The sequence below is a fragment of the Chionomys nivalis genome, chromosome 11, assembly GCF_950005125.1.
Source record: "Chionomys nivalis chromosome 11, mChiNiv1.1, whole genome shotgun sequence".
NCBI classification, from domain to species: domain Eukaryota; kingdom Metazoa; phylum Chordata; class Mammalia; order Rodentia; family Cricetidae; genus Chionomys; species Chionomys nivalis.
In genome coordinates this window covers 25456225-25480045 of record NC_080096.1, presented here as the reverse complement: position 1 = coordinate 25480045, position 23821 = coordinate 25456225, and the positions used below count along the sequence as shown (strand labels likewise).

General features: G+C 48.7%; 2 protein-coding genes across 5 annotated transcripts in view; one reads left to right on the top strand and one right to left on the bottom strand.

The window, feature by feature from the left end:
• Nucleotides 1–1962: 1962 nt before the first annotated feature.
• Ncdn (neurochondrin) lies at nucleotides 1963–11652 on the bottom strand. 3 transcript variants are annotated; one of them, XM_057783474.1, is made up of 7 exons: nucleotides 11498–11652; nucleotides 10118–10258; nucleotides 8076–9044; nucleotides 6457–6698; nucleotides 5292–5516; nucleotides 4742–4884; nucleotides 1963–3482 (listed from the first exon to the last, which is right to left on the bottom strand). In XM_057783474.1, exons 2-7 carry the CDS (start codon nucleotides 10238–10240, stop codon nucleotides 3046–3048), a joined length of 2139 nt encoding a protein of 712 aa, XP_057639457.1. In that variant the 5' UTR covers nucleotides 10241–10258; nucleotides 11498–11652; the 3' UTR covers nucleotides 1963–3045. The 3 variants fall into 3 exon arrangements, with proteins under 3 accessions (XP_057639457.1, XP_057639456.1, XP_057639458.1); XM_057783473.1 differs by lacking the exon at nucleotides 11498–11652 and adding an exon at nucleotides 11150–11491; XM_057783475.1 differs by lacking the exon at nucleotides 11498–11652 and adding an exon at nucleotides 10694–10815.
• Nucleotides 11653–11708: 56 nt separating this feature from the next.
• The window catches only part of Kiaa0319l (KIAA0319 like), a 104183-nt gene continuing 92070 nt past the window's right edge, over nucleotides 11709–23821 (top strand). Inside the window, exons 1-2 of one of the 2 annotated variants that reach the window (XM_057783472.1) lie at nucleotides 11709–11825; nucleotides 14962–15131. In XM_057783472.1, coding sequence (XP_057639455.1) covers nucleotides 14990–15131 — 142 coding nt within the window. In that variant the 5' untranslated portion in view covers nucleotides 11709–11825; nucleotides 14962–14989. Of the gene's footprint in view, nucleotides 11826–11968; nucleotides 12163–14961; nucleotides 15132–23821 lie in introns of those variants that run through there. The other variant, XM_057783471.1, reaches the window with a different exon arrangement.

Sequence of the window (23821 nt, the reverse complement as noted above, 5' to 3'; positions counted from 1 at the left end):
TGCCTCATGGAGGACAGAACTCACTCTGACTTGTGTTTTCAAGCTTTGCTGAATTTGGCACGCAGGAGAGGAACTTGGCAACAAGGATCATGGGCAGAAATCACTTGCCTTGCAGCCCTTCCTTCTCATTTCCCCAGCTGGTCATTCCCATGAGTCTAAAGAACGTCTATATTACTGTCAGCTCTCAAATCTGTTATCCCCTCAGACTTCTTTCTGTGCGAGGGGAGGTGACTACTGTTTGGATGTTCCCTGAACAACACAAACCATTTACCGAACAGCTTCCTTCACAAGTCTGTTCCTCTCCCGTGTTTTCCGTGACAGAGTGGTCCCACAGTTCACACAGTGGTCAGAGTCTCGAATCTTCTGTTTCCAGTTCCTTGGTCCTCTTCACTTACAATTCCTACGTCCTTTCCTAAGTCTTATCTACACCATTCTCATTGTTACTTAGTTCAGATTTAATACCTCCTGTCGAGCTCCCCCTGCCTCCGTGCTTCCTCATCTTTGCTCCCTTCCCCGCCCCCTCTACCTGCTCTTGCCCAAAGTGGCTTCCAGCATCCAGACTGCTGGGGTTAGACATGCACCACATCCAGCCAACTCCAGCAGCTCCATTTGCAGCCAGCCATCTTTCTAAAATACAAACTGGATCCCATTCAATCTGTTCCAAAATCTGCAATCTAGCCCCTCCCTCAGCATGATTTCATATTTAAACTGCTGGGTATCACCTGATGGTGGCGGCACACACCTTTAAACCCAGCACTCTGAAGGCAGATCTCTGTGTTCAAGGCCAGCCTGGTCTACAGTGCCAGTATTCTGTTTTCTGGAGTTGCTCGATCAAGATTGGGGAAGCTCGGGATTCCAGGCACATTTTGTTTTGACCTCCGTAGACGTTATTGTGAATACATTTATATTACATTATCTGTCTTCTGGATATTAACCCATTTGTGCGCAGGTTAGTTTGTCTTTTATTTACCTGAGAATCCAGTTTTTCAGTGGATATTCTTTTTTTTTTAAAATATTTATTTATTATGTATACAATGGTCTATCTGTGTGTATGCCGAAGGCCAGAAGAGGGCACCAGACCTTATTACAGATGGTTGTAAGCCACCATGTGGTTGCTGGGAATTGAACTCAGGACCTTTGGAAGAGCAGGCAATGCTCTTAACCACTGAGCCATCTCTCCAGCCCTTCAGTGGATATTCTTGCTTTGCACAGCCAACCAGACAAGCAACAGGGTGTACTGAGTGAGCCTGCATACAGGGCAGATCTGGGGATCTCCGACTCCAACCTGACAGCTCTGGCTCCAGGTGGGACTGGCAAAGAGTACCTGGTTTCCCTCCTCCCTTTCAGGCCCTTCTTGACTTGGCATGGAGCACAGGTCAACAGCTGATAGCCTGAAAGTCACATCTGGCTTCCGTGCTTTGTTAGGCCAATAGTGACTTAATTGAAAATAAAGTTTTTAATGTTTGAGTTGGACTCCAAATAAAAATTAGGATTTCTGATTTCTTTAGAAGTTGGAACATAGCCTGTGAGATGGTTCTGTGGGTAAAGGGACTTGCCACAGAAGCTTGGCGACTCGACATCTGTCCCCAGAACCCACACCTTCAAGGTCCTTTGACCACCATGAGTGCTATGGGACAGGCATCCCACCCCAACCACACATCCTAGTAACAGTTTTTTTGTTTTTTTTTTTAAATTGGGGGATATGGCAACCCTGGAACTAAGTTGCTGCAAAAAGACGGGGCTTCTGGGCCCGGCCACATCAACATCTGGGTTTATGAACCTGCTGGACGAGGGCAGAGTGTGTCTAAGATTTCCCTGCATGTAAAACCAGAGCTATGGTGCTTTTCTGGGAGATGAATGAGAACATCTACTCAGTGTTCAGGACACGCCCTCAGCAGGTGGCAGTGGGCATCTTAAGTCTGAAGGGCACAGAGTAGGTGTAGGGCAGACCAGAAAGGCGGCTTCTCATCACCAATGAACATTTATTGAGTGTCCACATGTGCACAGCTTTGAACTTGGCGATCACAGAACGCACTGGGGGGAGGGGGAAGCAAGGGGTTGGGTGTATGCGGGTCTCCAAGGGTTTAGAAAGGTAGTTCCTGCTGGAGCCGCCAGGCGCGTCTCCCTGCAGAGAGGAGTCTAAGCAGGGATTAGGGTAGAGGAGCTGAAGCCAGGCACCACGGTGGCAGTGGAGTGCAGTCACTGGGAAAACATGCGGATTCTAGGGCGGTGGAACCTCCTGTTCCCGGCTCCAGCCAGGCCAGATGGCACCAGGGGCACAGGGATCTGATGCTCAGGTGTCCAAGCAGGGATAAGGACAAGCAAAATAAATAACCCCCAACCCCCATCTTCACCCTGCTGCAACATGACACAAAAGCTCAAGAGACCCGGGACCAAGGGCTCTTGGGTCCCCTCAAGGAAGCACAGGTGGAAGGAAGTTCCCCAACCCTCCCCCCACTGGTCTGCCTGCTCCAAACTGCCCTGAAAGGGCAGGGGGCAACTTGGACCTTGGGTCACTGAAGCTGAAAGGAAGAACTGTGAATGTTAATGGCCTGAGCCTGCTCTCTGTCCAAGAGGACCAAAGGCAAGAACCAAATGGCCACTTTAAAGGGCGCGGACCTTGGGGAGCCAGAAGGGGCACCACAGCCTTGGGGAGGCCACGCCCTGGCCGGCAGGGCACACAGGCTGAGGCAGTCAGCGCCTGCCAGCCCGCTCCTACCCTGGAACCTCCCTCCTGTCAGGGAGCCAGACATTGGGTATAATGACACTTAGCTGCCCTCTTTCTGGGGGCTGCTCCAACCTTCCCCGGCCTGGCGGGGCAACCTCTTTTCCAAGCCAATCCCTGCCCCAAGGGGGCTGGGGGCAGGATGCAGTTCCTTATACTTGAGAGGTGGGCATCGTGCCCTAGCCCTCAGAAAAGCCAGAAAGCTGGGGTGTTTGTAGGGGAAGTCTGAAGAAGGGGTCCAGTCTGGGGGCTTCAGGGAAGATGCCTCCTCCCTCCTTCCCTCGCTGCCCGCCCCTGGGTCTATCCCTACTGCATGCCCCTCAGGGCTCTGACAGGCACTGCTCCAAGGCAGCCATGCGGTAATGGCTGGCTGTTTCTTCACCTGCTTGCAGCCTCATGGCCTCCCGGCACAGCCGGTTGGCCCGCGCCAATTCTACCAGCACACCCTGGTAGGCAGCCACCATCTCAGGCTTGACGGAGTTGGGGCTGACACTACCTAGCAGTTGTAGCAATTCCTGCGGCCAGCGGGAGCGCAGGGCGGCAGGGGCCAGCCAGGGCAGCAGTGGCACACAACCTGTGAACGCCTGCATGCCCAGGAACCAGAGCTCTTGCAAGTCAGCCCAGATGCCCTCATAGTCAGGGGACAGGGCCAGCACCGCCTGGTCAGAGCCAGGGGTGGCCCGTGCCACATGGGACTGTGACAGAAAGAGGATGGCAGCTGCGAAGAAACCTCGGGAGGCTGGGGTTCCCTGGAGAGCTGAAAGAACGGAGAGAGCAGTGGCATGACCCAGACAGGCACGGGACCAGTGCCTCCCCTCCCTCCCATGTGGACATGCTCGGAGAACAGAAGCATCACCTGGACTCACTGCCCAGGTTCAAAGCCCACCTTTGACACTTACAGTGTGACACTGAGTGTTTAAATTTTTCTGGGCCTCAGTCTCTTCATTTTAAGGTGGGGTCAGTAGCATGCTAATCTTAGCAATTGGTTGTGAGAATTAAATAATCTAGGTACACTCATCATCAAGATTTCTAAAGGAACAAGAGGGAGGAGTAAGCCTCATGTCAGATGTGAGAAAGAATCTTCCTTGGGGTTTCCGCAGCAGGGACCCAAGCAGCTGGTGGCCCAGAGCCCTCCACCAGGCTGAGAATGAACTAATTTGACATCTGGCCAGAAGAGGGCGCCAAAGGGGATGGTGCGCAGTGACCCAGCTCTGGCCCACCTGCCATTCAGGGGTTCAGAAGCCCCCTCTTCAGATCTCCAGAAAGATGTTCAACTAATGTAGTAGCATTTGTGGGTAAGCCAGCATTGGATCCATAGTATGGTGACTCCCCTTAGGGGCTAAATGCAAGGGGTTCCTAGTTCAGAGATATGTTCCCCCTTCCACGGCAGGGTACCCTGCAGAAAACAGGCAGCTGAGGGTATGGGCACATTACACCCTGTTCCCAGGCATCTGCTCTGTTCCTCCAACCTGACAGATGGGGCACAGGGAACAGGCGGGGACAGAGGGACCCAAGCAGACACCCACGGTCAAAGTGGGAGACACTGAGGGCTGTCAGGGGCTGGAGGGGACGCCCTTCCCCCTGCACACAGCCAGGGGTAGGTAGGGCAGGGAAAGCTGTGCAGAGAGAAGGTAGTGGCGATGCGTATCACTGAGCGGGGTGGGGTGCTAACTGGTAAAAATCTCAATGCAGCAAAACGGGTCTGTGACTCAGGGCCTGGGTGGGGGCAGCCCCACCTTGAAGACACGGGATTCAGAGTTCCCAGGCTGCCAGGGATTCCAGGTGCCTATGCTTGTGCCTCTGAACAGGTTTGTACCAAACACCCACCAGGCCTTGCCTTAAAAGTCTTTAAAAGGAAGAGACTATTATCATTTTGGGAAGGGTGGGGTGGAGGATGGGGAGATACTGTAGAAACTGCCTCTGAATGGGAAAGTCCTGCTAAACCGTGTTCTGAAAGTGAGAGCTTAGGTTTGGAACACAGCGAGTCCACTCACATGTTCTGTCCCCAAGGCTTACCTGGAGAGGTGCTAAGAAGCCGGGCCATCAGGAGACCCAAGGTGGCCACGTTGGCAGCTAGAAGCAGTCTCCCTTGTTGCTGCACTAGGGAGGGCAGCGACGTCATCAGGGTGTTCATAAGAGATGTGAAGCAGGCATCGCGCCTGTGGAGAAAAGGAGTGGAGAGAGGGGCAGGCGGAGGGTTAGCCGCCCTGTCCAGCCCTTCGGAAAACCTGGCACCTGAGGTCTCTAGCTTCACTGGGCCAGAGCTTGCCAGGCCTTCATGCGGCAGAGTGAAGTGTTAACTTTCGACTTGCAACCCTGCCATCTGGGTTGGTCAGATGCCAACTAGCTGCACTGAGCGATGGCTGGAGCAGACAGGCATGCCCTGAGAGATCTGGGGTTCTGGATCCTCGGGTGGTACTGGCTCGGTCTATTCTGAAACCCACTTATACTAACAAAGAGAAACCTACAGCTACAGGGAAACTAAGCAGAAGGTTGAGAATGGGGTGACTGGGCAGTCCTCTCTGGCTTCCTTGGCTCTCCTCCCAGCCTCTCCCAAGCCCCTCACTTGATCAGGCCTGGCGCGGTGACCACCAGGTTGAGGAAGATGTGACAGCATGTCTGCAGGCCGATCTCCACACTGTCTGGAAGCACTGAGGTATCGTGGCCAGGGGACGTGAGTTCCCACTGCTGCAGGAAGTACTTGCACAGAAGCGAGGGGGCCCCTTCCTTGATCAGGATCTCCCGAGGTCCATCCTCAACCGTCAGGTGGCACCAGCCGGGCAGGAGGAGCCTGGGCACGTGGGAACGAATAAAGGTGAGATTGGGAGAGATGAGGAACATTGAAGCTAGGGGAAAGGACCCACGTTCACACACTTCAGAGAAAGCTCAGATGGCAGTCACACAGGCCGGAGCTCACGGGGCTCTGCCACAGGGCACGATTATGGCCTATGTGCTTCTCAACCTCTGAAGCTCATTTCCATCATCCTCCCGAGTGCTGGCATTAAAAGTGAGAGCCACCAACCGTGGCCATTTGTATTTTAAAAAGGTGGCAAAGATTTGTGTCAGATTTGCTATGTGGACCAAATGAAATTGCTCTTGAGAAGTATACAGCAGAACGCCTGGCTTTGTAGCAGGTGCTCAGAAAACCTAAATTCTGTTTCTAACAAAAATCTGGAGATCAGCTGGGCTGATGGAGCTGGTGGTGGAGCATGCCTTTAAATCCCAGCACTTGGGAGGCAGAGGCAGGTAGATTTCTGTGAGTTCCAGGACAGCCAGGGCTACATGATGAGACCCTGGTTTTGTTTTTTGTTTGTTTGTTGTTTTGTTTTTATTATTTAAAAAAAAAAAAGAAATCTGGGAATGACAAGTGGCACATTATAGCTCAGGAGTTCTGTGAGAAGCCCAGAAACGGAAGAGTCAGAACTAAGAAACAATCCCAAGGGAATGCTCATGACCTATCAGGGAGCCCAGTTTAGGGGAAACAGGGTGTCCCTATGTGATCCTTGTCTCTTTCTTCGCTTTCATTTATTTATCTATTTATTTTTTCCTCTTTTTTTGGAACAGGGTTTCGCTCAGGGACTAGCACTTTCTATGCAGCCCAACTAGGCCCTGAAATCTCAGATATTCCTGCCTCAGCCTCCTAAGTGCTGGGATTACAGGCATGTGTCACCACGCCTGAAATCCTTTTCTTTGGAATGGTCAGACTGGATAAGCCACAACTACAAACTCACCGGAGAGCATCCCCTGGCCAGGAGGGTCCTGGGGTAGTGGGGGAGATGGCCAAGTTAGCCACCTGCTGCGAAATGTCACTGGCCTCCTCAGCCTCCTCGTAGAGGGTCTTGGCATAGCGGACAAGGAAGGGCAGCAGTTGGCACACCTCCTTTCGCAGGGATGAGGTTTCCTCAGCCAGCCAGGCACCCAGGATCCGCACGGAGGCAAACACGAAGGGCTCTTTCTGTTTCTCTGGCCCCACCTGTTGTCACAAGACCCGAGTGAAATGAAGTAGAAATTCCCCTCTACCTCCCCAGCCTGCAAAGAACACTAGAGGGGAATCCTGGCCTGCATGCCCATCAAAGATGGGCACTGAGATGGCTCAGTGGGCAAAGGTACTTTACAACCTCAGTGTGAGTCCCAGGAATCACACGGTAAAAGGAGAGAACTGACTTGTCTTCCAGCCTCCACATGTGTGCTGTGGCATGCATGCACTGCCCCTTCACCCCATCTAAGAAACAGATAAATAAATGTAACTTAAAAAAAAAAAAAAAAGTCAGGTGGTGGCGATGTACACTTTTAATCCCAACACTCGGAAGCAGAAGCAAGTGGATTTCTATGAGCACAAGGTCAGCCTGTTCTACAGAATGAGTTCCAGAACGGCCAGGGCTATACAGAAAAAACAAAAACCAAAACCAAACCAACGAACAAAAAATTCTGAACAAAACAAACCTCCCTGCCCACTCCCAAGAAGGGCACCAAGCCTACTTCCACCTGAAACCCAGCACACGGGAGGGGCTCACCCCACAGGGGCTAGTCACCTAGCAGGACCCCAGTGTAGACAACTGAGTCAAGGTGGTCTCAGACAACATGCCTGATGCTGAGACCCAGGTCACACATCCCTAATGCTCTACCTCTAAGGTAACAAGGGAACCAGGGGAAACTCGGGGGTCCATGGCTAAATGGTAGTACTTCAGAGAGGCTCTGAACTGAGGGGCTCGGGGAGAGACTTGCATTAAGGAGTGAGGAGTCACTCCTATTTGGGTTAAATCGGAAAAGGAGACCAACCAGAGCGTAGCATAAGTTACTACGTAGAAGGCTGGTGAGTCCAGAGGCTGAAGCAGGCCACTGAGGAGATCATTCACATCTCAATCCTAACAGAGCAGAAGAGGCGGCCTCTCAAATACACAGAGTGGACAGGATGATGGGGGAAAGAGATTTAGCCGAAACTCTACAGAGGCGGGAAACATGCCATTCCCTGCCCCCCCCACCTTTCTCCTGCATTCCACATGTTTACATGTAAGACACATAAATAAATATGCAGGCATGCTGATATGTAAGACAATGGTGTAGCGTGAGCAGAAGAGACTGCTTCGATTTTGATGTGTAGAGTGTGTGAACCGGGAGTATATGTGAGTGGGAGGTTACTGTGTTGTGTGTGTGTGTGCTGTGATCAGAGCGCACATATGGTGTGTGGTATGGTGCTTGTGTGGAGGCCCACGGCAGGGAGGGAGAGGGAAGGAGGCTCGGCCACACACTACTCCTAGAGTGCCTGCTATAGAATCAGCCAGCGTGTACACGAAGGCATGCCATCTCCCCATTACATTCCTAGCTCCTCTGTAGGCCCGTGGCCCCTTACCTGCAACAGGTAGTGAATGACAGCTCCAATGGCCTCCTTCATAATGCTCACAAGCTGCACTTTCTGCGGCTCCTTCAGCAGGGACTGCTCACAGCGGGTACACTCCTGAATGCCCAACTCCATGAGGGCATAGCAGGCGGTTACCACATCTTCCTTCACCTCTGTGCCCGTCTCCTCCAGAGCCAGCCTCACCTCCACGCATGCCAGATTCACCAGCAGGGCCAGAAACTTGCTCCCAGAGCTGCCCACTGGGATCCAGTCGGAGCCGCAGGCATGAGCCAGGCGGGCTGCCAGCTTCAGTGCAGGGTTGCGCTGCCAGGAGCTCAACTTGCTTCCTAGGATGCGTGCCAGCCCGGCCTGCAGATCCCGGTGGCATTCAGGGGGCACAGTTGTTGGGGGCAGAAAAAGGGGCAGCAGCTGGCAGAGCTCAAACTTGCTGGCATCCTCAGCTCTTTGGAAATCCTCACTGAGGCCTCGCAACACAGCCAGCAGATCGGGCTCCGCCTCCTTCCAGCACTGTGTCTCTGCAGCAGCCAGCAGCCCCACTAGGAGTGCCAGGGCCTGGTCAAAGCCATAGCCATGCCCCAGGTATGCCTGGCACAGGGCAGATACTGTGCCACCAGCAATGAGATGCCGGGGCCCTCGGGGTGTGCCTGCAACAGCTGTCAGGCACTGGTAGGTGTCATCAATCATGGAACGGCGGGCAGCATCATCAGGGTCCCCCCGGGCTGTAAGGAATGTGCTAAGGATGGGGATCTTATTTAGGACCTGGGGATGGCTGGCTAGTTCAGGGTCGCTGCAGAAACAGGCCAGCAGGGCCACACCCAAGGCCCGGAGAACGTGGTCAGGGCAGCCATCAGGCGCCTCCTTAGAAGTCAGGAGCCGATTGGGAAAGGTGAAGCCAACGGCATCAAAGATCCGCCGTCGAGTTTTGGCATCAATGTCACCTGCTTTGACTGCCTTGGTCACCTATGGTGGGTGGGAGGTAATGCACCATCAGCAGGATGAAAAGACACACAGCACAGACTGTCCTTTCCCTGTTCCCTGGGCACTGAGGGCTAGCAGCAACGGGTTATGCAATGGGACCCATCCTGGGGTCACTTCATCCAGATTCTCCTTTCTCCTTGGAGCCAGACAGGTGTGACCGCTGGGATCCCTGTCAGATATGATTATCTTATGGAAGGGGGGTCCAGTGGCCCCTTGACCAGTCATTTGGGCAAATGCTCACCAGGTGTCAAGTCCATTAATCCATATGCCCACAACCTGGGATGCAAGGGGCTTCAGAACCCATGTTTAAAATCCTCGAGGGATGCAGGGTCCTTCCCTAACTACTTGTCTCCAGAGAAGTCTCTGATCCATTTCTGCCACCTTCTCATAGGAAATGGCTCCTGTGTCTCGCTGCTCCGCATGTCAAAACATTTCCCCTTACGTTTCACCTAAACACCTCCTCTGCTGCAGTGTGAGCCCTTGACTCCAGAGCCTTCTCCCTGTTGCCATGGCAAACAAGCAACTGCTGCACTCCCTCCTCCCTTCACCCCCCACACACCAACTCACCCCCCCCCCAGCACTGCAGCTCCTGCTCCGCTGTCCCCAGCTTGGGTTCTTCTAACAGGCTAAGACCCACACCACTGCTTTACTTTCAACACACCTCTGGCCACCCTGGCCGTCTTCTAGAACCTGCCACTAGTTACTTCTAACCCTGCTACTCTTTCAGGTCCAAGAAAAGCCACCCCAGCCCTCAAGTACTCTGCACTAGTTACAACCTGCTGCTGGTACCCTATGAGTCAGCTCCCATCTGCTCTGGGACGCCCCAGAAAGCAAATCCAGGCAGCCTCCTCCATGGTCCCAGTGCCGCAGCCTTATTCACCTCCGCCCCCCTCCCTCCCAAGGGAGAAGAGCACAAAGGTAGAGAGCTCTTGGGCCTTTCTGGTACCTCCAGGTTGCTAACACCACTTAGATATCCCTGGGGACTTGCTGACCCCATTCTCTGGGTGCCCTCCTGTCCAGCCCTCCCACCTTCCAATTATCAGTCAGGTCCTTACTAGCAGCAGGGCTGCAAACTGCTCGCTGTCATTCTTGGCCTCACGGAGGGCTCCCAGGTAGCGCTCCAGGGTGGGGTTTCGGCTCTCTGCCTGGTTCAGAGCTGGCTCACAATCCGAGGCCATGATGCCCGCCTTGCCCAACTGTGAACACAAGAGGGACTGAGCATCCCTCTGCAGAGGAGGGGCGGGGGCGGGGGTGGAAGTGGAGGATGTAGGGAGGGATTAGCACAGAGGGAGGGGAGGGTGGATTTGAAAGGGTGGCTTCCTCATGACTGACCTCCCTTGGGGGGAGCCCCTTTAAGAGGTTGGACCTGCAAATTCTTTAGGATGAAGGGACCCTGGTCCAAGGTCACCTCCAGAAAAGTGGGAAATGAGGACCCTACAAGCTGCTGCTCAGCTGGACAGCTCTCCCCACCATCTAGAAGTGGGAAGGAGCTGGCTCCACTGTTCAGCAGCCCCAGGCCCTAGACACACCGGGTTTTATCTCTCTCCAGGAGGCACATGGGGAGTGAGTGGTGAGGACAGACAGGGAGGGATGAAGACATACATGGGTGAAGTTCGATTATCCGGACTCACACTGACAAGGAAGAAAAGGACATTCTAGGGTTCCTTTCCCCTCCCTTCTTCAGAGAAAGTAGATTGGCTTCAACAGAAGTGAGAAGGCAAGCTCTCCAGAAAGGGCTTTGAAGACTCCCCTGAGGACCCACCCCTCCAGCCAGAACTCATAATCGCCCCCGCAGCCTCCCTGCCTTCTCTCTTCCCTCCCTCGGGCAGAGGCTGCAGAAGCAGGAGCTGCAGCAGCAGCAGCAGCAGCAGCAGCAGCAGCAGCAGCAGCAGCAGCAGCAGCAGCAGCATTAACCCTTTATGCTCCCTGTACTCTCCCTGCCCATCCCGCTACCGGCACTGGCTGGAGAAGGAAGGAGGAGAGGTCAGGTAGCTCTCAGGATAACAGACTCCAAAAGCCGGATAATCGAAGCGGGGCTGCTGTGATGGAGAGATGAGAAGGGGAGAAGGGATCCTGGCGGTCACCACCTGTCCCGCCGCAGCCAGGTCACAACACGACATTGATGAAGTCGAACGACAGAGCAGCGATGAGATCACACTTCACGATGGCGCGGTGATGTCACGGAGAGATCACAGCGAAATCACGACATGAAGGGGGACAGCCCCCAAATATGATAGGGCAAATTTTTAAATTATAGATAGATAAATACTGAAAGGGGCTGTGACAAAATGGAGCCTCGACAGGGCACGAGGATGTCGCGATATGGCGCGATGGAGTCGCGATAGGGTCCCTGGGGAGTCTCGGCATCGATCAGCACCGGCTCGGAGAGGCTCTGGCTGAGATGCAGGGGAGGGCTTGAAGGGGGCTGAGCTCACCAGGCTGCGGCCCCGAGCGGCGAAGTCTTTCTCCGGGCGCGATGCTCTGGGAGCCTGGGGCCGCTGCTCACGCCGCGTTGCCCACTCTTGGCTCCAGACGGCTACAGCTCCACCCCCACCCCCGCATCGCTCTCGACCAATCAGTGCTGTCCTCACTCCTCCCCCCTGGCCAATGGCGCGGCAGGGCGCTAAGCAGTAGGGGGGCGCCTCCGGTGCGGCCATCTTACTTGTGGGCACTGCCCGAGACTGAGGGCTCGGTGCTCGTGCAAAGGAGGCAAGGTGCAGCCCGTCTCGAGACGAAAGGCTGAGGGCCCGGACGTCCTCGCTTGTGCGTAGTCCTCCCCTCAGCACTGCCCCTCCTCCCATCCCGGGCTCGCGGCTGGAATTGCGCTTCCGGAGGGTGGGGGCGGGAGGGCTGGATCGACATGAGGAGTGTGTTTCCGGGTCGAGCCCCGGGAGGTGGGAGGAGGCGGCGTTTCCGGCCGCTGTCGCTGTCCAGGGAGGCTGAGGCAAGAGGGAGCTGTCCGGGTGGGGAGCCAGCACTTTCTTCTTTCTCTTTCTCCTCTGCGTGAGGGGAGAGAAGGTTTGGGGCCCCCGAGCCTATGGACCGGGAAGAGGCGGAGGCCGCCGAGAGCCGGCACCCCTCTATGTGGTCCTGAGCCCCGGTAGGTGGCCGGGGAGGCTGGCTGCCAGGCCGAGGACCATGAGCTCAGGGGAGGGGCAGAGGCGGGATGGGCGATGCCTAGGGGTACGCTGGCCCGGCGTTGGTACCCGGAGGTAGCGCTCCTGAACGGGCCAGGGCAAGTCAGCTGCTTCTGGCCTTGCAGGTACCAGAGTCTCAAGCTGAACCCCCGCTTTGGGGATCAGGCCTGGTCAGGCAGCTCCCTCCATTCCCTGACAGAGTGGCAGACCAGGCGCTGCGGTCTTGACACCCTCGACCTCTGTAGCCTCGCCTCAGTTGCTGTCTCTGGTGTTTGATTATCTCCCCATCGGGATTAAAAGGAAAAAAAAAAAGTTGATACAGGATAAAGGGGGCGGGGTTGGGCACATTGGCGAAACCTGCCTCCGTGAGATTTTTGAAAATTATGTCCCACAGAGGGTCCTGCGGTGGCTGCAGTGAGCACAAAAGCCAAGTGAAGGGAATCAAAGTAGAAAATCTCAGGCGGGGTTTCAGGAGTGGTCTGCCTGCTCGTCACCTCCTGGTGGTTGTGGCCGTCACCTCCTGGTGGTTGTGGCCGACCGACAATAGATGCTATTGAAGCACAGCCGACTCTCCTTGTGCTTTCTTGTGATTAACAGACTGGAAACCAGGAACAAGTTGGAAAGACGACCTCCTGGAACAATCTGTTCATTTTTTCAGCTATTTGGAAAACAGTGTCTGCAAATATAAGCAAAGCTATTCATGGCAGTCTGTTCTGTAACTTTCTCAAATATGTAAGACCTCCCCCCCTTAACGCTTTCTTCTTGATTACTCACACCCGCTGAATAGACGTGTTCTGTCGTTATTCAAACATATCTTATCGCTGTGTACATAAAAGGAGTTCCACGTATGTAGCTGACAGACTGAACTATGATACATTCCCCATCAACCTGAAGTATTAAGTAAACATTGCCCCCTGCTCTGTCAGAACAGCTGCTGCAACAGAGTGCTTTTATTTCGGGTGTGCTTGTAACGCCCTAAATGCCAGAACTACTGGGAGCTTTTCATTTGTCAAGTATTGTGGGGGTGTGTGTTCTCGCTCTGGGTTGTCACGCTTTGATTTGATAACAAACACTTTGGATCTTAGTGGTGTTTTGTTGTTCCTGACTCTGGCCAGCAAGTCTTTGGAAACTGGACCCTAGCAGCGATTTGTGCCCATACACAATTGTAGGTTTCAGCCAAGTCAATGGCAGGGAGTGCGGATGAAATTAGCTCTGCCTTTCTTATGCACTTGTAACCAGTTTGCTAGTCCAACGGTGTTTATTACTCCTGTTTTCAAAAGCCTATTCCTTTCTTTCTTGCTTTTCCCACCCACCTGCCAGGATATTGATGACAGGTGTTGAGTCACACCTTCAGTTTCCAATCCTTTTGTGGTAGGCAGAAATGGGTTGGGTAAGGGCCACACACTCACACTCTCACACACATACACTCCATCCCGGGAGGCTAGAGAAGTTCCTGGGTATACTTTCTTAGGCTTCATTTCACAAACTTTCTGAATGTGTTTGTGGCCACATACTTCTCTTCCTCTCCTTGTACAATTACAGAAAAACTAGAAATAGGAGTGGGTGGGAGAGAATGAGAAAGAAAGTCCTTCAGGTGCCTATGGCACAGCGGAAGACATTGTCTCAATTTGAAGTATTATGTTTGTGTTTCTTCATTTCCTGGCATTGAAATCCATTGTAGGCAATTCTGGTGTTCCTGTATGCTGGCTGGAGGTGAGGGCTAGGGTTATCAACTTGTGTCATTTGCCAGGTGTGGATAATATTTAGAAAGATTTTTAATTTTTTTTTGAAACAGATGTAGCCTTGACTGTCTTAGAACTCACTCTGTAGACCAGGCTGGCCTTGAACTTATAAAGATCCACCTGCCTTTGCCTTCCAAGCACTGGGATTACAGGCATTCACCACTACTACCAGCAGAAGATTTAAATTTTTTTTTTTTTTTGAGACAGTGTCTAGGCTGACCTTGAAGTCCTGGATTTAAGCAATTCTTCTTTAATCTTCCAAGCAGCTAGCACTTTGGTATGAGATACCATGCTTAGCCAACAGATTTTTAATTGCTTTTTCAAAACCCTATCAACTCATATGTTGTCAAGATTTATCCAAGAGGGAAGAAACTTCTGGAAAAATCAGTCTCATTCTCCTCTCCTCTACCCCATATGTCCTACAGCCACTAGATTACAGAGTAGCCAGCACAGTGCAAAATTTACTATGTGGGGAGCCGTGTGCAAGGTTTGAAGATAGGGATTGCAAGTGATCTGGAGCCAGCAGATGATGTAAAAGCGTAAGTCGGGTAGACTTGTAAGATAATGATGGTGGGGCTGGAAGCAAGCTGGATGGTAATTGCTGTGCCTGAAGAGACTCATCTTGAAAATCAGTTAGAGGAAGTCCAACCTCTTTGTAGATAGCAGAGTACTTTGGTCAGAGTCACAGAGCAGTGAGGAGTAGAAGTGGAAAATCAAAGCTGCTTCCTCAGGTTAGTGCTCTCACCCATTCTGTTACAGATTTGCTGTTAGGTTAGACAATAGTGGAATGTAAGTGCTCCTCTCTAACAGCAGATTCATTTTATATCTCTTGCTCTGTTGTTACACTGATAATTACAGGCTCTGCCAAAGCTCGGGCTGAAAACTTACTGGCAGGGATGAACAATTGAAAGACACACTTGAGATTTTCTCCTGATCTGTCGCATTTTCCAGCATTCCACATTTCCAGGAATCAATTATTAATTACTTGGCATATAATTTTATCTCCTTCTGTCTTTCTAGTGTATTGGTTCTGCCTCTCTGGAAGGCCATGGAGAAGAGGCTGGGAGTCAAGCCAAGTTCTGCTTCCTGGATTTTGCCAGGATATTGTTGGCAGACATCAGTGAAGCCGCTGAGAAGCCTGTACCTGCTCTACACTTTCTTCTGCTTCGGCGCTCTGTGGTTGTCAACAGGTATCATTTTTGAGCTTTAAGATTTAACCCCTTCCGCCCTGCCCCCTCTCAAACAATCAACATCCCAGATTCCTGGGTACCGTTTAAAGACCTACCAGAAAGCAGGAAAGTGACCTGCTGACAGGAATGGTCATCATTTTTGGTGGGTGTTTGCTTGTTGGTTTTTTTTTTCGAGACAGGGTTTATCCATAGCTTTTTGGTTCCTGTCCTGGAACTAGCTCTTGTAGACCAGGCTGTCATTTTAAATTTTTTATTTTTATCTGCACTGGTGTTTGACTTGTATGTCTTTGTGAGGGAATCGGATTCACTGGAACTTGAGTTACAGACAGTTGTGAGCTGCCATGTGGGTGCTGGGAATTGAACTCTGGTCCTCTGGAAGAGCAGCCAATGCTCCTAACTGCTGAGCCATCTCTTTAGCCCTCATTTTGACATTTTATAAAGGCAGATTGACCAAAACAAAGCAAACAAACAAAACTTTTCAGAGTTGGGTAGATTGGGGTCCTGGAGCTGGACATTGCCATGTAATGACTGAGGCCTAGGGTTCATTACCTAATGGTTTCTTTTTCTTCTTTTTTTTTTTTTTAATGGATCTCACTTATGTAGACCAGGCTGGCCTTGACATCATGATATTCTTACCTCACTCGATTTACCTTGTTGAAATACAAGATCTGCCTTGTAGCTTGACCTGAGAGAGAACATATAAATCACATGAAGCTCTGTGAACATACGTGCTCAGGGAATGATGTTTTGTTTCCTTTCCTAGAGGGATCCACATTTGGTTTTGGTTTTGAGACAGGGTACCACTGTGTAGCCCTGGCTAGCCTGGACCTGGATATGTAGACCAGGCAGGCTATAAACTCCTAGAGATCCGCCTGCCTCTGTCTCCCAAGTTTAACGTTAAAGGTGTGAGCCTGGTGACATCTCACTTTAATAAGTTGTATTTTTTACTTTTATTTATTTAATTTTTGAAGAGGCTGTATGTACATGCCATAATGGTGTCTGTGTAAGGTTAGAGGACAGCTTTTGTGGAGCCTTCTCTCCTTGTACCTCTTTGTGGATTCTGAGGATCAGAGTCAGGTGGTCAGGCTTGCTAAGCTGAGCAGTCTCACTGGCTCTGCTTGTTGTTCATAGAAAGGAACCATGTTGACAGACTTCAAAGGATATACTTTCCTCCTCAAGACTACCTTAGAGCCTCTTGTCAAGAGTTAGTGTCAAGAAGGCTAAATGTCAAAAGCCAAATTTCAAAATACCCTTGCTTGCCTGGCAGTGGTGGCGCATGCCTTTAATCCCAGCACTTGGGAAGCAGAGGCAGGCGGATCTCTGCGAGGTTGAGACCAGCCTGGTCTACAGAGCGAGTTTCAGTACAGCCTAAGATACACAGAGAAACCCTGTCTCGAAAAACCAAACCCAAACCAAACCAAACAACAGACCACTTTCTGTCCTTACCCTTTCAGTTTTTTTGTTGACATGGTTCCTCGCAAAGTACGAAGTGTGAGAAAACAGCAGCTTGAGAAAGTCTTTGAATGTGCCTTTCCTCTGGGCGGTGACCAGCCTCCTGCTGTAGGGACCGCTGCTATGGCTAACTGTTCAGCTTGCGCTGAATGGCTGTGAAGATTTCTGTTGTCGACATGATCTTGAGAATCAAGTAATTACTGTATTTAGCAATTTTAGTAGCACTGACTGTGGGTTTTGTTTTCTGGCTGTGGTAGCTGATGATTGCATGATTATAGTGGTGGAGACTGAGTTGATAGAAAGCTGACCCAGATATTTTTTTCTGAAAGATGATGCTTTGTTGACTAGTTCTTGGTGTTATTCTATGTAAGGTAATTTGAGTGAAGTAATTAATTTGGTAACATCACATCGGGAGACTCACTTCTTTGGAAGTGTATCTACTCCTGCCAGGCTTCGAGAAACATCACATACCTTCTCATTGAATTTTTATGATAACCCTGAAATAGATAGTTTATGCTCGTTATATTAATAAAGAAATTGAGACCCAAAGAGAGAGAGAGAAGAGCAAAATGACTTACTAGAGTCACATAGCAAGAAGTCACACAGAGAGCAAGATCCTAACTCAGCTTGTTTGCTGATGCTTGTTTTCTTTTTCTCTTCTGCTGGTATGCCTTCCGGCTCCAGGTGGTCCTTGGAGGACCAAATTGTAGTAGTAATTGTTGTTGTTGTTGTTTTTCCCAGAACCATGACAAGAAGCTGAAAGAGTCAGAACGCCAGGGGTGGACAACGTGATTCTGAGACTTTCTGTGTTTTTCACTTACACTTGGGTTCAGAATAGAGTTGTGGGAGAATTTCAGATTTAGATAAGAAATTATTTAACTTAGCCTGATGAAGATTAAAGTGAAAATATCTAGGGGCTTGAGATCTGGGCAGGTGGTAGAACACTTGCCTACTATGCAAAAGATGCTAGGTTCAACTCCACACCGCAAAACAAAGAAATAAATAGTACAGTTAAGAAAGATTGCCAGGCGGTGGTGGCGCACGCCTTTAATCCCAGCACTTGGGAGGCAGAGGCAGGTGGATCTCTGTGAGTTCGAGACCAGCCTGGTCTACAAGAGCTAGTTCCAGGACAGGCTCCAAAACCACAGAGAAACCCTGTCTCGAAAAAGCAAAAAAAAAATAAATAAAAAAATAAAGAAAGATTAGCTGTCCTCAAATAGTGCTAGAAAATTTGAACAGAAAACATTTGGCATAAATATCAGGATATCTAAAAAGTTCATAGCTCTTAACTTAATTCCCCTTTCAAGAGTTTTGGGGTTGGAGAGATGGCTTAGTGGTTAAGAGTATTTGTTGTGCATGGGGCATGGTGGCACACACCTTCAATCCCAGCACTTGGGAGGCAGAAGCAGGTGAATCTCTGTGAGTTTGAGGCCAGCCTGATCTACAAAATGAGTTCCAGGACAGCTAGGGCTGTTACACAGAGAAAGCCTGTTTGGAAAAACAAACAACAACAACAAAGCTTTTGTTGCTCTTCCAGAGGATCTGAGTTTGGTTCCCAGCACCTATATCAGGTGGTTAATAACTTCTGGTCTCTGAGGGCACCTTCATGTATGTATGCATACTGACACACAATCACACTTAAATAAAACTGAGTTTGTCTCAGATACATAGCGAGACCTTTGCTTTAGTGTGTGTGCATGTATTAAAAACTAGGCATGGTGATGCATGACTGTAGCACAGTCCTTTGTTTGTTTTCTGTGCATGTGTGCGTGCGTGCGTGCGTGCGTGCGTGTGTGTGTGTGTTGAGACAGGATCTCTCTATGTAACTTTGGCTGTCCTGTAACCCAGTATGCAGATCAGGCTAGCCTGGAACTCACAGAGATCCAGCTGCCTCTGCCTCCCAAGTACTAGAATTAAAGGCATGTGCTACCATGCCTTAATGTCTGTGTGAAGGTATCAGATTCCCTGGAACTGGAGTTATAGACAGCTGTGAGCTGCCATGTGGGTGCTGGGAAGTGAACCCAGGTCCTCTGGAAGAACAGCCAGTGCTCCTAACTACTGAGCCAACCCTCTTTTAATGTAATCTTTAAAAATTTCTGTGAGTTCCAGGCCATACTGGCCACAAAATAAAGTCTTGTCTCAAAAACAAATAACTGGGCTGGAGAGACAGAGATTTGCTGCAAAGCCTGACAGCACTGGACCTCCATGTGGATGTAGAGGATGGATTTACAAGTGTTCTTTTTTTTTTTTTTTTTTTTTTTTTTTTGGTTTTTCGAGACAGGGTTTCTCTGTGGTTTTGGAGCCTGTCCTGGAACTAGCTCTGTAGACCAGGCTGGTCTCGAACTCACAGAGATCCACCTGCCTCTGCCTCCCAAGTGCTGGGATTAAAGGCGTGCGCCACCACCGCCCGGCTACAAGTGTTCTTTAACCTTTGCACACACACTGTGCCATGTGTACATCCAACATAGGTCCACACAAAATAAATACTAGAAAATATAAACAGTTTACCATAAGCATATCTTTAGATAGTTCTTGTGAATAAGAGCATTCACCAATACTTGTTTATTCTGTACTGTGAAACATTACATTTGCCTGCCCAATAGCACAGCAGTAATGTTTTTTTGCATATTTATGTGATGGATGTTGTTATAGTTACTTTCAGTGGTCAGATTCACAAAACTAGAATCACCTAGGAAGATTGGCCTTTGGGCAGTCAGTGAGGGGTTTTCTTACTTGCTAGTTGATGTAGGAGGGTCCTGTCCACTATGAGGGTTGCCATCCCTAGGCAGGTGGGCCTGGGTTGTATAAGAAAGGTAGCTGAGCCGGGCGGTGGTGGCGCACGCCTTTAATCCCAGCACTCGGGAGGCAGAGGCAGGCGGATCTCTGTGAGTTCGAGACCAGCCTGGTCTACAAGAGCTAGTTCCAGGACAGGCTCCAAAGCCACAGAGAAACCCTGTCTCGAAAAAACAAAACAAAACAAAAAAAAAAAAAAGAAAGGTAGCTGAACAAACCAGTAGGCAGCTCTGCTGCTTGGTGTCTGCTTTGAGTTGCATGATGTGACATGTAAGCTGAGATGAGCCCTCTCCTCCTGAGCTGCTTTTGTGCTTTTGGTCATGGTGTTTATCACAGCAGCAGACAGTGACTAGGACAGATACTATCTAGTGTTCCCTACTTTAGAAGAATGAGTATATGGGGAGACATCCTAAACTAAGTGGTAAAAGCAAGATAAACAACTGCATGTTTGCTATGGTGTCAATGGTATGAAATGAAAAAACAATCACATAATAGAAGTCTAAAATAAGATATATAACTGAACGTTTATATTTTACGATCTCTTCTTATTCTATACTTTCCAGTTATTTTTGGATAACAACAACTTCAACTTCTTCCTCTTCTTTCTCCTCCTTCTTCTCTTTTTGCTTCTTTTTAATAAAGAGATGAAAATCTACCACATAATGTAGCAACAAAATGACATCAGTGAAAACCTATTTAGGTACCTGAGTTGGTATTTATCTGCTTGTGTTTATTCAGCTTCTACCTAAGCATTTAAGTTTTTTCTCTGATAAAAGATGCTTTTTGTTTTTTTTTTCTGTTATCATTTAGCTCATGAATTATATGAATTCTTCCTGACAAAAATAAGGGAATTCTGTAGTTACCACCTATTTCTGGGTACCACTGAGCAGTCCCTCCTTTGGTAGATTTCTAGGTACCCATTGACTTCATTTAGTTGGCTCCTTTTTTTTTTTTTTTGGTTTTTCGAGACAGGGTTTCTCTGTGGCTTTGGAGCCTGTCCTGGAACTAGCTCTGCAGACCAGGCTGGCCTCGAACTCACAGAGATCCGCCTGCCTCTGCCTCCCGAGTGCTGGGATTAAAGGCGTGCGCCACCACCGCCCGGCAAGTTGGCTCCTTTTCATTTCTGCATTGGGCTCAGTAGTGAAGGCCACTGCTAGAAATGAATGATTACGATTTATCTGATAAAAGATACCCTGTTTTCCTTGTGAGCTATTGAGTTAGAGTTTTTCTGTATAATTTTATTGCTATGTGATTTGAGAATAGCATTTTGGACCTTGTAATTGTCATTTGGAAACAAATATCAGATGACCCTACGAACTTGGAAATTCCTTAGTAGTCAGTCAATTTGTTTATTTGTTTTGTTTTGTTTTTTAGACATGTTTTCTCTGGGTAGCTTTGGAGCTTATCCTGGAACTTGCTCTGTAGACCAGGCTGGCTTTGAACTCATGAAGATCTGCGTGTCTCTGCCTCCCAAGTGCTGGGATTAAAGGCGTGTACTACCACCTCCTGGCTTAGTCATATTCTTGAGAGCAGGAATCTGGCCTTTTTGCTTATTGAGATATTATTCTAAGCAAGCATAAAATTTGGCATATAAATGTAACATAAAATTATTTGTTTACTGAATAAGTACATTAGCAATAAGGGGATTATCCTTTGAGAATTAAGCTAAAGCCAACATAAAGTAGAGGGCTACAAAGACAATTTAAAGAGACATAATACCTTTGAAACCAATAGATGGGATTAAAATCTGAACTATATTAACATATCCAAACAAGAATGGGTATATCTGAAAAGTTACGTGTGCATGGGGCACAGACCTAATTGATCTTGGAATCCTAAAACAAGGATATAAGCCTAAAGGTAGCAGTTGATTCTGGAATCTTCCTTATCCGCTTCTGAGAAGGAGATTGCATACCTGGTTAATGATTAGAGAATTTAGTAGGACTCTGGCTCTAATTGAGGCAGTAGGATAACAAGGAGTGCAGCACAGCTCCTGTCCTGGAAAAATAGCAGTTTGATGAGAAACAGACAGACACTAGTATATGCTAAGGGAAAGGATAGAGGGATTCAGGCACTATGCTGTGGAAACCAGAGAAGAAGCATTTTGTGTAGAGGCTGTCTTAGTTGGCGATTCTATTGCTGTGAAGAGACACCATGACCATGGCAGCTCTTACAAAGAAATCATTTAATTTGAGGGGGGGGGTTGCTTACAGTTTCAGCGGTTCACTTCATTATCATCATGATGGGGAACATGGTGGCAGGCAGGCAGATGTGGTGCTGGAGCTGAGAGTGCTACATCTGGCAGGCAACAGGAAGTCAACTGAATGTCACACTGAGGGAAGCTTGAGGGAAAAAAAAAAAAAGACTTCAAAGCCCACCTCCACAATGACACTCTTCCTCCAACAAGGCCATACCTCCTAATAGTGTCCTTCCCTTTGGGGGGCATTTTCTTTCAAACCACCACAGAGGTGAAGGGAGTCCTTTCCAAGAAGCTGACACCTAAGCAGTTTTGAAAACTGAATCTGAATGACTCAGAAGGTATTCGCAGGCAACGGGCACTGGAGAGCAAAGGTATAGGGGGTGTGGATGAACCATGCCCCACTTAGTGCTTCTGGAAGGGCAGTTCCTGAAGGGATCAAGAGTGGCCAGGTGATAAGGAGTCTTGTTTGCCATGCTTAGAAGCCTCAGTTTGAATCTTTTTCAGAGAGGCTGTCTACAGATTATCTCCTCTGTAGCTCCAGTAGTCCTTGACTTTTCCATCCTTATGACTCAGCTTCAGCTTCTAAGTATCCCAGAATTGCAAACCTGTGTCACAAGGCCCAGCTCAAATTCTGTCTTTTCCAGTGTTTTCATTTCCCATTATTTCTGCAGTGCTTGTGCATGTTCGGTAGATTCTCTGTAACTGAGCTAAGTACCCAGCTCTGGCTTGGGGTTTCTTTGAAACACGGTCTAGCTTTTGTAGCCCAGGCTAGCTTGGAACTGACTGAATAACTCAGACTAGCCTTAATGTTGCAGCAGTTGGTATCTCCCAAGCACTGGTATTATAAGCATGAGCCACCACACTTGGTTTCAATTATATTTTTTTAATAATTTATTTTTATTTAATTTTATTTGCCAAAATAGGGTTTCTCTGTAGCTTTGGAGCCTGTCATGGAGTTCTTTCTGTAGACCAGGCTGGCCTTGAACTCACAGAGATCTGCCTGCCTCTGTCTCCCTAGTGCTGGGATTAAAGGCAGGTGTCACCACCGCCCAGCAGAATTTTAATGTTTTTTATTTAATATTTTAGTGTGAAGAATTAGTTTAATACCCTTTTGTACACGTATTTTATCTTGTTTATATTTACTCCCTGTTCTCCCATCTCTCCTTCCCCAGATAATTCCCTTTACACTTTCATATATATATATATATATATATATATATATATATATATATATATATGAAATTTTTAAAAACTTACATATATATGTAATATATATATAGTATATATAAAATCTAGATTCTGCATAAGAAAACAGGCAGTATTTGCTTTTCTGGGTCTGGTGACATAATGCTCTCAGTTCCATCCACTTTCCTGGAAATCATGTAGTTTCACTCTTTATCCCTGAACAAAGCTCTATTGTGTATATGTGCCTCATTATCTTTGTCCATTTGTCTCTTGATAGGCATCTGGCTGGTTCTCTGTGTTCTGCCTTGACCCTCATTATTTACTTCTAGCTATTACTTTTGGATTTAGATTGTTCTTGTTTTTCTAAGAACTTAAATGATTTATTTGAGATGATCTGGTTTTCACATAAGCACTCACGGCTATAAACTTTCGTCTTAGAACTGCCTTGCTGTGTCCCAAACGTTCTGTAAGTTTTGCTTTCATTTTGTTTGCTTCTAGAAACTTCTGAATTTCCTCTCTCACTTCTTTAGTGATCCACTGGTCATCCAAGAGTCTGTTGTTCAATAATTAAATATTCACATAATACATGCAGTTTTCTTGTTAATTATTTCAAGTTTTATTCCACTGTGTTGTGTTGCAATAGAAGTTATTTCTTGGGCTGGAGAGATGGCTCAGCGGTTAAGAGCATTGCCTGTTCTTCCAAAGGTCCTGAGTTCAAATCCCAGCAACCACATGGTGGCTCACAACCATCTATAATGAGGTCTGGTGCCCTCTTCTGGCCTGCAGACAGAATATTGTATACATAATAAATAAATAAATATAAAAATTAAAAAAAAAAAGAAGTTATTTCTTAAGATTTGCTTTATGGAACCATGTGGTGGTGGCACACGCCTTTAATCCTTTAATCCCAGCACTCAGGAGGCTCTCTGAATTCAAGGCCAACCTGTTCTACAGAGTGAGTTCCAGGACTGGCTCCAAAGCAACACAGAGAAACCCTGTCTCAAAACACCAAAAAAAGATTTGCGTTATGACCTGTTTTAGAGGAAGTTCTCCTGGTTGG